Here is a 14,612-nt window from a genome sequence, read left to right on the forward strand (position 1 = left end):
GGACCAGGGAAGGGTCAGAATTCTCTGAGATCCGGGTTCTGGCCCTTCATGTCGGAGGTTCTAGACTGACTCAGAACAATGCCATTGTCTTACCTCTCGGCTCTGGTAGAGCCCCCCCCGGGCCCCCAAGAAGGCTAAATGTATCTCTAGGACGGATAAATCAGGGTTTCTGTTGCAAGGGGATAGTGGCCTTTACACATCGTGTTTCTGAAAGCCATTTATTTTTCTTCTTGTAAGTCACAGTGATAGATGAGTGACTCCACCCAGTGATGAACATGTTTATGTGTGTATCCCATCCACCCAGGAACCCACAAATGCTATCCTTACCACACCCTCCCCGACTCTCCCAACTCTAGCTCCTGGCTGCCCAGGACAGCCTTAGGCCTTCCTTACCCAGCTATTTCCTAGCAACAGGCTCATGGTTGTCTCAGCAACCAAGAGCTCCCAGAGGTCTCAGAGGCCCAGCTAAGCCCAGTGGCTTTTACCTCTCATACGAAGGGCCTAGTATGACTCAAACTCAAACAAGGCCCTCCTGCCTACGGGGCGGTGCAGGCATAAACACACATGCAAACACACACACACACCACACACACATACACACACATACACACCCTATGATTAAACTAAATCTGAATCTGCTCTTACACATACCACAGAGGTACCTGAGCCTGGAGAGTTTCTAAGCAGCCCCAAACAGGCCTGGACATGCCAAGATCACAGAAGGACCAACACATAAACACAAGAGTCAGCAACACTGATGGGAACCAAGACAGCAGGGAGCCAGGCAGCATCAGATCTATTGGCTGGCACAGCACATGCGCACACACATGAAAGAGGCCTCTGGACACCATGGTCCAGCCCTACTTCCATACGGGATCCTCTAAAACACTTGGAATCCCAGAAGGGAGCTCTAGCCCCCGGGCTGATGGAGGTTCTCCTAGCTCCCTTATGTCATCCTAGGATGGGGTGTCCCACAGTAGGTGGCTTGGGACATTATGTAAAGAAACCTTCCAGAGTGTCCTGACCTCTTAATGGTTATGTAGGATGAGGTGCCAGCTCCAGTAAAGGGAACCACAGTCCAGGGAACAGGTTACATTCGATAATTCAAAGTCCTCCCACCTAGTGCTCAACCCGCCAGAGCTCTGCTAGGTTTAGCCTGGGCTTTGCCACACTTCTGGATACAGAGGACCCATCCTCAAGCAAAAACAGGCTAGAGAATCCACAATGCTCTCCCAGGATAAGCCCCTGTGTAGATCTTCTTCTGGACCATTCATGAGCCTTGTGGGGTGGAGGGGGGCAGCTCGATCTGGGAACCCCAGCTCTAGGCTCCAGCCAGGTATGGTGGGATTCCTGACTCTCATAGCTACCACACCAGTTCTAGAAAGAGGTTTTAGAAGAGCGACTAGCCCCTTGGCTGACTCATTCCCTCTCCTCTGCAGTCAAGTGGAGGGTAGCACCCTTAGTGGCGCACAAAGCGCAAGGATCTAGAGTTCAGAAGGTCTTCAGGGTCGGGGAAGACGGAGTCCAGGCGGAAGCCATGTTCCAGAGCCACCCGTAACACTTCCTCCAGGAACGTAGGCGTGTTCACTACCTCCCGACGATCTTCTGGCCCCCCAGTCCACAGTGGCTGCAGCCCCATTCTTTGATACTCTACTTCAGGGAGTTCCTGGGGGCGGGAGGCCCACTCTAGCCGAAAATGTGGACCTCCCTCTGCCCTGTCCCCGATGGCCACACCAAATCTGTTGCGCATGGCAGCCAGACACTCAGGGTCAGTGCAGAAGAGGTTGGCTCGGAAGGTGTCCACCTGGACAGAGCTCAGCTCATAGTGGTGGGGGCCCCTTCGAGCAGAGAAGTGCACCAGGCGGGGGCTGACATCTACATCTGCATGGAGTAGGGCGGCTGTGGACGCAGGTGTACCCCGAGAGGCTTCCAATTCCCGCAGGGCATCCAGGAGGGGCCGGATCTGGTAGAAGTCAGCCTCTGCCTTAAGAAGGGCAGTTTCTCCATAACCACGGGGCAGGTCCAGACGGCCTAGCCGCAAAAAGTTGAGGATGTGCCGGAAAGCCTTACCATCCCTGTCGATGAAGTAATGACCATCTCCTTGCGGGTTAAGGTTGGCTGGCATTAGGGTGTCAGCCCTAAACATGGCCCCCAGCATAGAATCTGGGAAGCGCGTCAGGGTCTCCAGTGTAGTGGAATATAGTGTTCCCCCCACATTTAGGGTTACGGGACCCCCAAAGGAAGGGGGTGAAGAGGACACAGGAGGGGGGGAAATTTTGGGTAATATAGGAGACAGGCAAGGAGAAGGAAAAAGCAGATATTTGAGGGTTTGGAAAGAATTGGGTGGTAACGTTCAGACTTGCTAAGTTGGAGGCAGTAAAAGCAAGACAGTAAAGTTTGTAGCTCACCCAAGCTACTTTGGTGGTGGTTGGGGGCTTCAGGACACAAAAATCCCCGAGAGGATGAAAGAACCGATGAAAGGAACAGAAGGCAGCCAGACAGGGTCAGGGAGCTTTTGGTCCAAACGATTCGGAGTGTACGTGGTCAGCGATTCCCTCCTGTATTCTTCAGACAGTGGGTTTCCGGAATTCAACCAGCAGGTGACGGTGGTGAGCACCGGTCGGACGCTGAAGGGATCAGTTTGAGTTTCTGAGCTTTTGTAGTAATAGAGTCCACGTCGGGTTTCGAGGACCTGTCCAGAGGCCCAGCCAGGGTTAGGGGCGTGTGTCCCAAAAGATGGAGGCGCAACTGACAGGAGCCGGTGGCCAGCAGTTCTGTATGGCTTGGGAGAGGCGATGCTCTTGCAGTCAGAGCTGAGAGTGTCCCAGGACTCTGTTGGGAACAAACAGTCTCAGGACTCGGGCGTTACCGCCTTCCTGGGTTGTCGCAGCAGCTACTGAGGTCCTCTCCACCCCCAGGAAGTGGCCTAAGGGCAGCGGTCAGTGGCCCTTTAAGCGACAGTACCGCCCCTTAGCGCCCCGCCCTACGCCCCCGTGGGTTGGCCGGGCTCTGTTATGGGTGGGAACCCGGTCTTGCCAGTGCGAGAGTTGGGACGGACAGGCTGGACCGGCCGACTGGAGCGGGGGTGGGATGATTCACAGGCTTCGTTGCGGATGTGGCCGCGACGGCCCCGCGTTCCCTGCAGGTGTGCATGACCTCACTAGTACAACTTGGTCGGGGATGGAGTCTCCAGTCCATCCCTCTAGTCTGAGAGAATCCACGTCTCCGGGTTGGATCCCGGTCGGGAACTCCCGAGGGGGCGGATGCTGAGCCATCGCATTCCCGGGATGCCTTCGGGCCATCCCAGAGAGCCCAGGTTCCCACGCGGTGGCTTCCCTAGTCGCCTGGGCTCGAATGCTCCTCCTGTCAAGCCACCGGGTGCTAGACAGCCTCCTCCTTTACTAGAGAAACCCTAGCCTCTTGAGTAACCACGGTTACATCTGCTCATCTGGGTGGCCAGTGTGACAAACACCCTGCCGGACCCCCAGGTGGCGCACAGTAAATGAACTGAGAAAGAAGCCAAGCTGAGAGACTTTAATGGAGACTTCAATGGGGCAGGGTGGGGAGGGGCCTGGAATCACAGAGTATGGAGGTCGTGACTGCGACGGCTTAGTTTCTCCGGGTCGTCCGACGCCATGAGGGAGAAGTCTCGGAATATGTCGAGATACGTCTCATCTCCTAAGGAAAACGGAGGAAAGGCTGGGAGGCTGGGCAGCTGGGCTACACAGTAGGTAGGGGTGGTCCTGGCAGGGTGCATCCTAAGCACAGCACCTTTGTTCCAAAACATTTTGTTAAATAAATAATGGTATTAATGCAGTTGGATACTAAGGAGTTAGGCATGTAAGAGCCAGCATTTCGATATGGACCTGGGGTCGGGGTGGGGGAAAATACGTGGTTACTTTACCTGCCTGGCCCTGGGCCGCTTCAGCCTCCCTCATCTTTGCCAATCGTAGCCTGAAGGGTGGGGATTAAGGAGTAAAAGACCTGGAACTTCTCCAAATCCCTATCCTCTGTCCAATTCTTGAGTTGTGTCACTCCTTAAAAATGCCTGTCCATAACCAGTGCTTTAAAAAAAGCTTAAACGCACGAACTTTGTTGCGATGTTGGTGTCCTAATAATGGCTTCCCTCTCAATGTCTCACCCAACTGGTCCATGCTCCTGCTCCACACCCCACTCCACACACCCCTCCCCAGACCTCACACTCCAAGTCTGGTTTTGGCATTAGTCCCACCCCAGCGATGGATGGACTGTCCAAGCATCTGCCTGCCCCTCCGGCATTCTCACAGGGTTACGATGTCAGCATTGGCAGTTTCCATTGCGATAGTCAGAGGGTCCCTGCCTTCTGTGTCTCGAGCCCCCAGATCTGCACCCCGTTTCAGGAACAGGCAAGCGAGCCTAGAGAGGAGAGCTAAATTCAGTGGCAGGCATCCCCCAATTTCACTCCCAGAAAGCTTCCTCCCCATGGTGCCATTTCCACGGCTCCCTACCCTGTGTGGCCAAGAATGGTGGCATGGTGGAGTGGACCCCGGCCAGCACTGTCTGCTTGGTTCACATTCGCCCCATTTTGGAGGAGAAACTCGCAGGCCAGAAGAGAATTCTGCAGAGAGAGATCGAGAAGGAGTGGCATTTTTAGAGGTGGATTTTTGGATGTTTCAGGGTTTAGCGAGGTGTCAGGCTTGACCCTCGATCTTTAGATGCTCATATATTAAATCTATCCCGGGGATGGAGAGATGTCTCAGTGGTTAAACGCACCAGCTACTCTTCCAAAGGAGTCAGATTTAATCTTAAGCACCCACACTGTCTGTAACTCCAGTTCCAGGGGAACACCCCCCCCCCACACACACATATATATACATGAAAGAAAAACACCACTGCACATAAAAAAATTAAATAAGATAGCATTTGTTAAGAAAGAAAAAGCCAGGCAGTGGTAGCACATGTCTTAATCTAAGGGAGGCAGAGGCCAGCAAATCTGAGTTTAAGGCCAGTTTGGTCTACAGAGTGAGTTCCAGGACAGCCAGGGCTACACAGAGAAAATCTGTCCCTCCCCAAAGCGTATCCTGTACCCTGATGAGACATGTTGTCCCTCTTTTTTTTTTTTATTAAAGATTCTTTTATTTTTATTTTATGTGTATAGGTGTTTTGCCTACAGGTATGTCTGTATCACATGCAGTAAATGAGGGGGCCAGTAGAGGGCGCTGGATCTCCTGGCACTGGAGTTACAGTTATGAGCCGCCTTGTAGATGCTGGGAACTGGTCCTGAGCAAAGGCAGCATGAGCTCCTGACCTCAGAGCCATCTCTCCGGTCTCCTGCTATTCTTATTTTACCTTGAGGAGACTAAGTCACAGGGATATCGACAACTTGTTTAAAATCTCCTGTAAGTGGCAAGTCAAAAATCTAATTTACCAACTCCAAATCACACTTCAAACACCTAGTCTATATTATTTATCTTGCCCTATGGGATGGAGACCCCAGAGAGAGATGGGAGGAGCTCTAGGGTAGAGTTGGGGATATCAGTATGGTCCTCACAGCAGCTGTGGCCCGGATCAGAGGTGTGGCATTCCCCTGGCCCGCATTGACCCAGTTGACATCAGCTCCATGGGCCAGGGCATCAGCCATGGTAGGAAGAGATGGGGGGTGTCCAGCAGCTTGAAACAGCAGGGCCCCAGGGTGCAGGCTTCCCATGTCATCAGATGGGGACTCTGTCAAAGGGATTTAATTCTGTTAAGGAGTATCAGTGCCGGGTCTACAGGGAAAATCTTCAGCAAAGTCCCCAGATGCTGCAGTGGGGTAAGTCACGTCCAAATTGTGGGGAGGCCCTTGTGACTCAGGGCTGTGGTGAGAAATGGGAGCGCTGTGGATGTGTATACGTGTTGGTATGTGTGTGTGCAGGGCCCTGGGTGTGGAAGAGATAGCATTGCTCATTTCCCCAGACTGGCTGGATGCCGGAGGGGAGCTGACGCCCTGACAGGCTCAGTGCTTACCTTCCCCCGCCCTGGTGAGGCGCATAACCCTCCCTTCTTCTCAAACCTTTGGAGATGCCAAGCTCAACCTCTCTCTGGAAATGCCCCTCTCTGTGGCTCTTCCTGACCATACTCCAGCCCATACTTGTCCTCATGTCAATGTCACATCCCACTGTGACCTCCTGACTCTGTAGTCTGCTCCTCCCAACCTCCTCCAAGGGACACCCTGGACCTCACATTCTGCCTCCCCTCCAGGGCCTGGCCAGTACTGAGTGTTACAATGAGTCGGACTCTCTACCTGATTTGGATCTGACAATGCCTGAGTGTGGCCTGATGGAAGGCTTTGGGGGCACAGGAGGATGTCCTCTTGGGGGTCCCCTGCCACCTCTTCGCCCACGGATTTCAGGAAGCTTGGTCAGGAACTTTTTCTCCACATACTTGGCATGAATCCAGGCCTCCTTCTCCTGCCTGGAGGTGAGAGGAGACAGCCTTTGGTCCCTCTGCCTCTTTGCCATTCCTCTCCACTACAGGGGAAGCCCCGAGTACCTCCACCTCAAGCTCACCGGGAACAGCTGGGCCCTGGCTTCTTCACTGCCATAGCCTCCACCCGGGCCTCATAGATCTGGTTGATGATGACATTCCCCAGCTCACACATAAGCTTCGAAGGCCCAGAAGAGGGCAAGAGAAAGAGGGAGGGTAACCGGGTGAGTGTCAGAGGGAGGGTAACCGGGTGAGTGTCAGAGCCCTCAAAGACTCCTCCATCCTCTGTCTTCCCTAGTTACCTTCACCAGTTCTGGTTCCCAGGAGTCAAGGGTCAGAGAGCGGACTTTGGAGAAATGAACACCAAGGCTCCTGGAGGGCCAGAGGGAGAGTCATGTGCAGACACAGAGGAGCTGAGCCAGGAAGAGCGCAGCAGAGGCCCTCTAGCCTCGACCTGGCTCTGGCCTGCTCACCATTGCTGCTGAACTCTCTAGCCTCCCCACTTGGCTCATGATGCTTCAGTCTGGAACATTCTTTATCTGTCACCCCTTTTCCCTCTGTATACTTCAGACTGGTGGTGAGGCCTTAGGGACTTTCTAGGACCTCACAACCCTTTCCCTCTTGGGCTCTTGTTGGCTGTCCCACCCTCAGCAACTGTAACCCATGCTTCTTCCGATCAGGATAATAAGTTCCTCTAGGAGGCCCCCAGGCCTGTCCACACCCAACTCACACGTGCACTTGTGCTGCAAACTTGGTGGTGACAAGAAAAATGTAAGAAAGAGCAAGGGCAGGGTGCATGAGAGGGGCCATGCTGCAGTTGGAAGCAGGGCTTGTGCTCTGGGTCTGAGGGAATGACCTGTGGATGCCGGAACACTGAATGCAGAGAGTGACGCCAAGGTTGATGCTGGCCCACTCTGGGGCTGGCTCCCTGCAGTCGCAGCATTGCGCATTTCCATCCACGCTTTGTACCTGGGCCGCCACCTGCCCAACTCCCCCAGACTCCCTTCCTCTGGCTGCCCCGCCACAGCCCAGAGTAGCAGCAGAGCCCGGGGCATGGTACCCTGAGACCTGAGGGAGACAGGAGAAAGGATGAGCAAGTGGCCTAAGGGTGAGGGATGTTCCACGTCCCCGGGGCAGTGTGGCCCATGTGAAGGTACCTGGCCTGGCCCCCGAGGGCTGTTCTCCAGGTGAGCCTGGCTGAAGGCTGAGGCGATGCTGCTCTGGACGGCACTGACCCACAGCTGCAGGAGACGCTCGGAGTCAGCCTGGAGGAAACAGGACCTGCAGGCGGTGTTGAGAGTGACAAGACCAGGAGTCTGAGACCAGAGAGCCGAGAGCCATGAGGCAGGGAGGGCAAGCTGACAGTCTGCAGATTCCCCGCTGGATAGACAGACTTTGAAAGATGTTTACTTATTGATCTATTTCTAACGAGAGACTGGACCCAAGGCTTTGCGCATGCTCAGGTAAGCACGCTGCCTCTGAGTTATATCCAAGCCATTTTTTTTTTTTTTTACTTTAGTTAGAAATAGGATCTGATAAACTGTCCAAACTGACTTCAAACTTGCTAGTAGACCATTCAGGCCTTGAACTTTTCAGAAAGACAACATTAACCTGGTGGTGGTTGTCGCTTGGGTGGTGGTTGTCGCAGGTGGATCTCAGAGTTGGAGACCAGCCTGATTTACAGAATGAATGAGTTCCAAGACAGCCAGGACTACACAGAGAAACCCCTTCTTGGGACGAAGAGAGACCACATTATATTCAAATGTGTGTGTCTGTGCATCTGTGCAAACACACACCCAGTATGTTGTGGAGTTGAGTATCTCCTTCCACCACGTGAGGCCTGGGGATGAACTCAGGTGGACAGCTTGGCACACGTACTGAGCCATCTCAGTAGCCTCTCTCTCCTTGAGACAGAAACAGGCCGTGTTCCTCAAACTTAAGATTCTCCTCCCAAGTGCTGGCGTTACAGATCTGCTTCGCACCTGCTATACTGAAATCCAGGTAGTTCCACCTTGTGGTAGTTTGACAATATTTTTCAAGATTAACATACAAAGGTGTATTTATACAACCCTTTTGGGTTTTGGAATTGTATGCTAACGGTTTCTAGCAGGTAGTGAAGTAGGTTTTACAGCATCTTTTCAACTGACAATGAATTTACTGTAAGGGGAGCACTGGTACTCCTCTAGTGAATGGCAGTGTCCTCCAAAGTATCTCCCACCACCTTGTTCTCTCAGTCTGGGCCCCCTGCTTCAATCCAGTCACCAAAGGGTTAAGTCCTGGACCTGCTCAGGGAGACTCATTTTGGTGGCTCTGCCTTTTGGGTTTGTAAACACTCAGACATTTTAGAATATCACCCCAGGGGCTCTACTCACTTGCTGGTGGACACTACTTCGAAACAGAAGCGCCTTTCTGAGTCTGGACAGAGCTTCACTGTACAGAGACGAAGGTCGTCTACCACCACGGTCACAGGGTCCTGGCAGAAAGTGATAAGGGGGGCCCTGAGCCAGCCACTGTGAACAAGGGCTGAGTTTATCTAGAGCCCAGGCACCCAGGACCGACCCACCTTGTATTTCTTCTGGTAAACCAGCTGGTTGTTCTGAATGGTGAACCAGCGCCTGGGGGAGACGGAAGAAGTACTTACATGCATGCCCAACATGGGGACAGGCTCAGGAGAGGACAGAAGAGAAACTGGGCTCTTTGCCCCCCAAGTAGCTTGCTGAGGAGAGAGGTGTGGACTGACAGTCCCATGGGACATTCCAGACAATGGTGGGAACTTAGGCAGAGTGGGTACACACTTGACAGCTGAGGGCTGTTCTGCACACCCTGGACAACCGAGATTGGACATACCTTCCAGCAGATGGCAGTAAGGCTAGTCTTCAACTCCTGACCTTCCAACCTCCACCTCAAAAGCTAGGCTCAGGAGGATATGCCACCACACCCAGTTTTCTTTCTTCTAACTAAATTTACTGTTGTAACTTTTTGTCTAGCGTGGCCAATGTTGAAGGAGCTAGCAGGGGGAGACAGCCTTAAAGGTTATAAAAATGGGTGACAGTGATAACACTGTCTCTGGGTGGCTCCTGAGGGTACTGGGATCACTTCTACTTCTACGAGTATTTGTTTGAGATAGGATCTTGCCATGTAACCCAGGTAAGCCTAAAATTCGCTCTGTAGTCCAGGCTGACCAGGAATCTCCACTCCACTCCACTTAGTCCCCTGACTGCTAACATTACACCAAGCTTATTGCTACAGAGTTTGGTAAATGAAGCTATGCTGGGGAAGGGGCTCCGTTTTCTAATTTGTACCAAGGTCCCTTATGGGCTGGGGGTGGTTCTGAAAGATGAACTGGTCACATCAAGACACGTAGCATTCTGTTTCAAGCCCTGTAGGGTTTCCCCATCTTCCTCAGAGTGGTCTCAAAGTCCTACCAACATCTGCAAAGTTCTAGAAGGATTCCATAACCCCTTTAGCTCCTCCTCCTTCCTCCCTCACTCTGTCCGGGCCCACAGCTCGTTTTGCAAACGCTGTGGGGACCCAGGGCCTTCCTTCCCATTTCCTTGTCCTTCTGCCTGCAGCAGCCTTTGCTCAGATATCTTGACTCCGAAGTTACTTTCTTAGCGGGGCATGATGGTGAACACCTGTAATCCCAGCTCTTGGGCGATGGAGGTCCAAAGATCAGGAGTTCAAGGGCATTCTTGGCTACATAGTAAGTTTTGAGATCAGCAGCCTAGATACAAGAGATTTTCCCATAGAGTGTGTCAAAAAATAAAGTAATAGTTCTGTTCCTTATTTGTTTGGAGACAGAATTCCAATCCTGCCTGTTCCTTGCTGGTGCTAGGCTTGCAGACAGTGATCCACAAAGCCCAGCCCCTGATAGTTTATTTAGAATTGGAAACCCTACATCGTGGCTGTAGCTCAGCTGTAGATCCCTTGTCTAGCATGGTTTAAGGTCCTGAGTTCAATCCTCAGCCCCCCCCCCCCACACACACACACACAAAGAAACTAAATTTCACTCTCTCTTCCCAGGTGATCATGTCCCTTGCTGTATTATTTTCTTCTATAAAATAATTATCCCTTTCTTTTTCACCTCACCCCCTAATTTTTTTACACAGGGTTTTGCTATGAAACTCTGCCTGACTTAAAACCTCAAATTCAAAATCTTTCTGCCTCAGACTCCATAGTGCTAAGCTTACAGATATGTATTAGCACATGTATATTATTACTATTGCCATTATTATCATCACTATTATTATTACTACTACTATTACTTTGATAGGGATCCTCTATGTATCCCTGACAGTCCTGGAACTTGCTATGTTGTAGATTAGGCTGGCCTTGAACTCATAGAGATCTGCCTGTTTCTGCCTCCCCTGAGCTGGGATTAAAAGAGCGTGCCATTGTGCCAGATTTTTTTTTTTTTTTTTTTTTTTTTTTTTTAGGTTTTTCGAGACAGGGTTTCTCTGTATAGCCCTGGCTGTCCTGGAACTCACTTTGTAGACCAGGCTGCCTCGAACTCAGAAATCCACCTGCCTCTGCCTCCCGAGTGCTGGGATTAAAGGCGTGCGCCACCACGCCCGGCTTCTTTTTTTGGTTTTTCAAGACAGGGTTTCTCTGTGTATCCCTGACTGTCCTGGAACTCACTCTGTAGACCAGGCTGGCCTCAAACTCAGAAATCCGCCCGCCTCTGCCTCCCAAGTGCTGGGACTAAAGGCGTGTGCCACCACACCCGGCGTACCAGATGTTTTATTATTACCTTCCAACATAGTATGGAGTTATTTATTGATCTGTTTGTCTGTCTTTGCTGACTAAGGGTTGGATCTTGATGTACTTCATACACAATACACAATCACTACCGATCCGAGAATACTCAATGGGTCGGGTTTAGCTGAGACAGTTGTCTTCTTACCTGCTCCATGTCTTAAATGCATTGCTGGCACGTTTGAAGAGATGACCTTCCATTACCAAGCCACTAGGCCCCTCCTTTAGGCTTGGCTCTGGCTCCTCACCACCCAGCTCCTAGAAGCATGAGAAGATCAAAGACAACTGGGACAGGCAGAGACCAAAGCCACCAGCTGGTTTTCCTCCGACCCCCATACCAGCCCTCACCTTCTGCTTCAGTGACACATGCCTCTGTTCCATGTCTCTCTTCTCTCGAGCCGAGTTCAAGACTAGGCTGTGCAACTGGGCATAGAAGGGTCCTCTCAGATGTCTGAGTTTGTCCCAACCAGTCCAGAAGAGTCACCTTAGTGTACCCTAACCTCTACACCAACTTTCTAGAGTCTTTACCTGGGTACCCAACTCCTTCCGATACTGAGCCAGCCTGTTTAGCTCTTCATGGCCCTGCTGGAAATAAGTGGCCTGGGCCTCAACCAAACGCAGTACCTGACGGACAAGGTGGGCAGGGGGCAACTGAGGAAGGACACTCTTCTCTCTCCCTCTTCCCTCCCGCTGTCAGCCGGTTCCTCTCCATCTTGGCTGCCCCTGAAACTCACGAATTCCATGATGTCAAATTTCCTCTTATCCTCGATCACATTGACCTGAAGGCCCCAAAAGACCTCAGGTCAGTCTAGAAATCACAGCATTTCCCCCGCTGGACTCCCCTTCTTCTGGACACCTCAAGGCATGCAGGTGTCTTGGAGGATGGGCTGGGGTAGGCACCTACCTGCAGGGCATAATCTAATGCCCGGCTCCGGTACCCAGCTCGAGCGATCCTCAAAGCAGTTCCAGCGTCCTCTGCTTCTTGGACACGGCGCCTGGGGACCTCTGCATTGTGGGTCAGAGCAGCCTCCAGGCTCTCGGCCCCTCGCCAGAAATCCCTGCGAGCCTCTCGGAAGCCCCGGAGACCTCTAGAGTTAGGGGAGACAAAACAAAACCACCGACTTACCCTTCTGCTCTAGGAAAGAAAAATCTCAAGATAAGGCCCACCTATCTCCTGTCAGCCTGTGTAGAGAGGGAACTCCAGGCAATCCTGGGATGGGAAGACAGAAGCCAGGCCACTTCCCACCCTCATAGCTCCTCCTGTGGGGGAGACCCTGTGGGAAGAGAGGGAGGTGGGGGGCTAGTTTCTGGGGGATAAGGCCCCCCTTTCCCTCCCGTCTCACTCCTTGACCAGAGTCTGGATTTGCTGCTGCAGCGTATGTTGAATAGCATCAAGAAGCTCCTGTTGGGAGAAGTTGACAAGTGACAGTCAGGATCTCCATCAACCCTACCCCATCCATTCCCTCACCCTCAGCCACCCCCACCCCCCACACTCACAGCATGGCTGTCAAGCTTGTGGTTCAGACTCACGGTGAATTTTTCCAGACACTCCTGGGTACGAAAAAAACCACAGAGACACCAAGGTCCGTTCAACTCTAGGTAGGTCCCGCCAGACGGACCTAGCCTGGATGGTCACCCCAGCTTTGCTTTGTCCTGGGCTCTGCAGACCCCAAAGTCAGCCCTCCTCTACCGCAGTCCCCTCTATCCCAGCCCCCTACCCCTAGCAACCACAGCCCTGGTTCAGAAGTATCACATACCGCCATCATGGGCTCTGGTGGACCCAGGCGAGCCAGGTCACAGATGCCACCAACGAAGGCACGGCTAGCAGCAAGGTAATGGTGGCCGCTCTCCAGGAGGCAGGAGCCCAGCTTGAGCAGCTGGGGGACATGAAGCACAGAGAGCATACCACCAGAGGCCAGCATACCAAGGGATGTTCCCTCTGCTCCACTCCAGTCCTTGCCCAAGGCTGTACAGCCCTTCCCTAACCTCATCTGCCGTCCCACCCAGTCTGCTGCAGCCGCCACCCCCAAGTCAAACTCACAGCTGCAGTGTCGTTACCCCGCTTCCTTTTCCAGTGCCTGTTTCAAAGTTTCTGCCCATTCCTCCAAGTTTGTTCCCAAAGTCACTGTCATCTCTACTCCCCAAATATCTTTCCCTGTCTGATCCTGCCTGCCTTTCTGTGTCCTGTTTAAATAATGGCTCCCCCTAGAACCCCATCTTCCTGCACTGTCTGGTTACTAGTACCCAGTCCCTGCCTAGCCTTGTTCAAATCTTTGTCCTTTGTTGTGTGTTGGGGTGGGGAGCATGTCTCATGCTGTTCTCTCTAAACACTCCCTTTCAAATATTAACTAGCCATCTAGGCCTCAGGGTCAGGGCCAAGTAAGACGTTGGGGTGCTCGGTTGTCCATTTTTTAGTGCCCCTGTAATGGTCAAACTGTAACTGACTGATCTGGGAAGGGAAAGCCAGGTGGCTGAGCTAGAACCCCATGTGTGGCCGTGGCTGCATCACCCTAAGGGTGCCATGCCGGACTTTGGCCAGGAGCCGCCATATCTTGAATAGACCAAGTGTTGGTGGAGCCTTTCCGAGGGGTTCAGGGTGGTGAGAGGCGACAGAGAGGCTTTGTGGAGAGGTGGCCGGGTGCCAGGAGCCCGGGCTCCATGTTTTCCCAGCACATTTTTCTGGAGGCTTGTGGAGGTGTCTGAGAACTGTAGCTTGGGTTGACAGTGTGGGTCAGCTGAGGTCGGGACACTGACAGAGATCGAGGCTTAGTAAGGAGCTAAGGAGACGAAACGTCTCTAACTCACAGTGTGGATCAGTGGATTGCCTAGTTCTCATATGTCTACAAACCCTTTTCTCCAATATGACAAAAGACCTTCCATAAAACTGAGCCACTCGCTGGGGGTGGTGGCACAAGCCTTTAATCCCAGCACTCAGAAGGCAGAGACAAGTGATCTCTGTGAGACTGAGGCCAGCCTGGTCAACATAGCAAATTCTAGGCCAGCCTGGGCTACATAGAAGGATCCTGTCTTTAAAAACACAAACAGCCTGGCAGGGGTGGCGCACGCCTTTAATCCCAGCACTTGAGAGGCAGAGGCAGGNGGATTTCTGAGTTCAAGGACAGCCTGGTCTACAGAGTGAGCTCCAGGACAGCCAGGGCTACACAGAGAAACCCTATCTAGGAAACAAAGCAAAACAAAAAACAAATCTAAGTCAATAATTACAACATCTATAATTGAAGTCAGCAATAGAGAGGAACTGTCAATGTACAAGACAACTTGAATAGACTTCAAACACTTTGTTATTTTCAAGACAGAGTCCTTCTGTATAGCCCTGGGTATCCTGGATCTCTCCCCCCTTCCTCTCCCCCTCCCCCCCTCCCCTCCCCCTTCACCCTCTCCCTCCTCTCCTCTCA

The 14,612-nt window shown here is 52.3% G+C and overlaps 2 protein-coding genes across 2 annotated transcripts in view; both read right to left on the reverse strand.

Annotated features, from left to right (window-relative positions):
* Positions 1-205: 205 nt before the first annotated feature.
* Positions 206-3,346, reverse strand: Kctd11 (potassium channel tetramerization domain containing 11). Its single transcript, XM_021213304.1, has one exon. It carries the CDS (start codon positions 2,156-2,158, stop codon positions 1,460-1,462), a length of 699 nt encoding a protein of 232 aa, XP_021068963.1. The 5' UTR covers positions 2,159-3,346; the 3' UTR covers positions 206-1,459.
* A 173-nt stretch (positions 3,347-3,519) lies between these two features.
* The window catches only part of Acap1 (ArfGAP with coiled-coil, ankyrin repeat and PH domains 1), a 14,219-nt gene continuing 3,126 nt past the window's right edge, over positions 3,520-14,612 (reverse strand). Inside the window, exons 3-22 of the mRNA XM_021212555.1 lie at positions 12,957-13,076; positions 12,697-12,750; positions 12,543-12,601; positions 12,104-12,287; positions 11,934-11,978; positions 11,728-11,823; positions 11,548-11,622; positions 11,348-11,457; positions 9,008-9,059; positions 8,817-8,917; positions 7,602-7,725; positions 7,301-7,512; positions 6,747-6,816; positions 6,528-6,622; positions 6,263-6,432; positions 5,531-5,703; positions 4,488-4,597; positions 4,285-4,395; positions 3,905-3,954; positions 3,520-3,678 (exon numbers count right to left, since the gene is read on the reverse strand). Of these exons, the coding sequence (XP_021068214.1) occupies positions 3,578-3,678; positions 3,905-3,954; positions 4,285-4,395; positions 4,488-4,597; positions 5,531-5,703; positions 6,263-6,432; positions 6,528-6,622; positions 6,747-6,816; positions 7,301-7,512; positions 7,602-7,725; positions 8,817-8,917; positions 9,008-9,059; positions 11,348-11,457; positions 11,548-11,622; positions 11,728-11,823; positions 11,934-11,978; positions 12,104-12,287; positions 12,543-12,601; positions 12,697-12,750; positions 12,957-13,076 (2,112 nt within the window). The 3' untranslated portion in view covers positions 3,520-3,577. The remainder of the gene's footprint in view (positions 3,679-3,904; positions 3,955-4,284; positions 4,396-4,487; positions 4,598-5,530; positions 5,704-6,262; positions 6,433-6,527; positions 6,623-6,746; positions 6,817-7,300; positions 7,513-7,601; positions 7,726-8,816; positions 8,918-9,007; positions 9,060-11,347; positions 11,458-11,547; positions 11,623-11,727; positions 11,824-11,933; positions 11,979-12,103; positions 12,288-12,542; positions 12,602-12,696; positions 12,751-12,956; positions 13,077-14,612) is intronic.

The sequence above is a fragment of the Mus pahari genome, chromosome 14, assembly GCF_900095145.1.
Source record: "Mus pahari chromosome 14, PAHARI_EIJ_v1.1, whole genome shotgun sequence".
NCBI classification, from domain to species: Eukaryota; Metazoa; Chordata; class Mammalia; order Rodentia; family Muridae; genus Mus; species Mus pahari.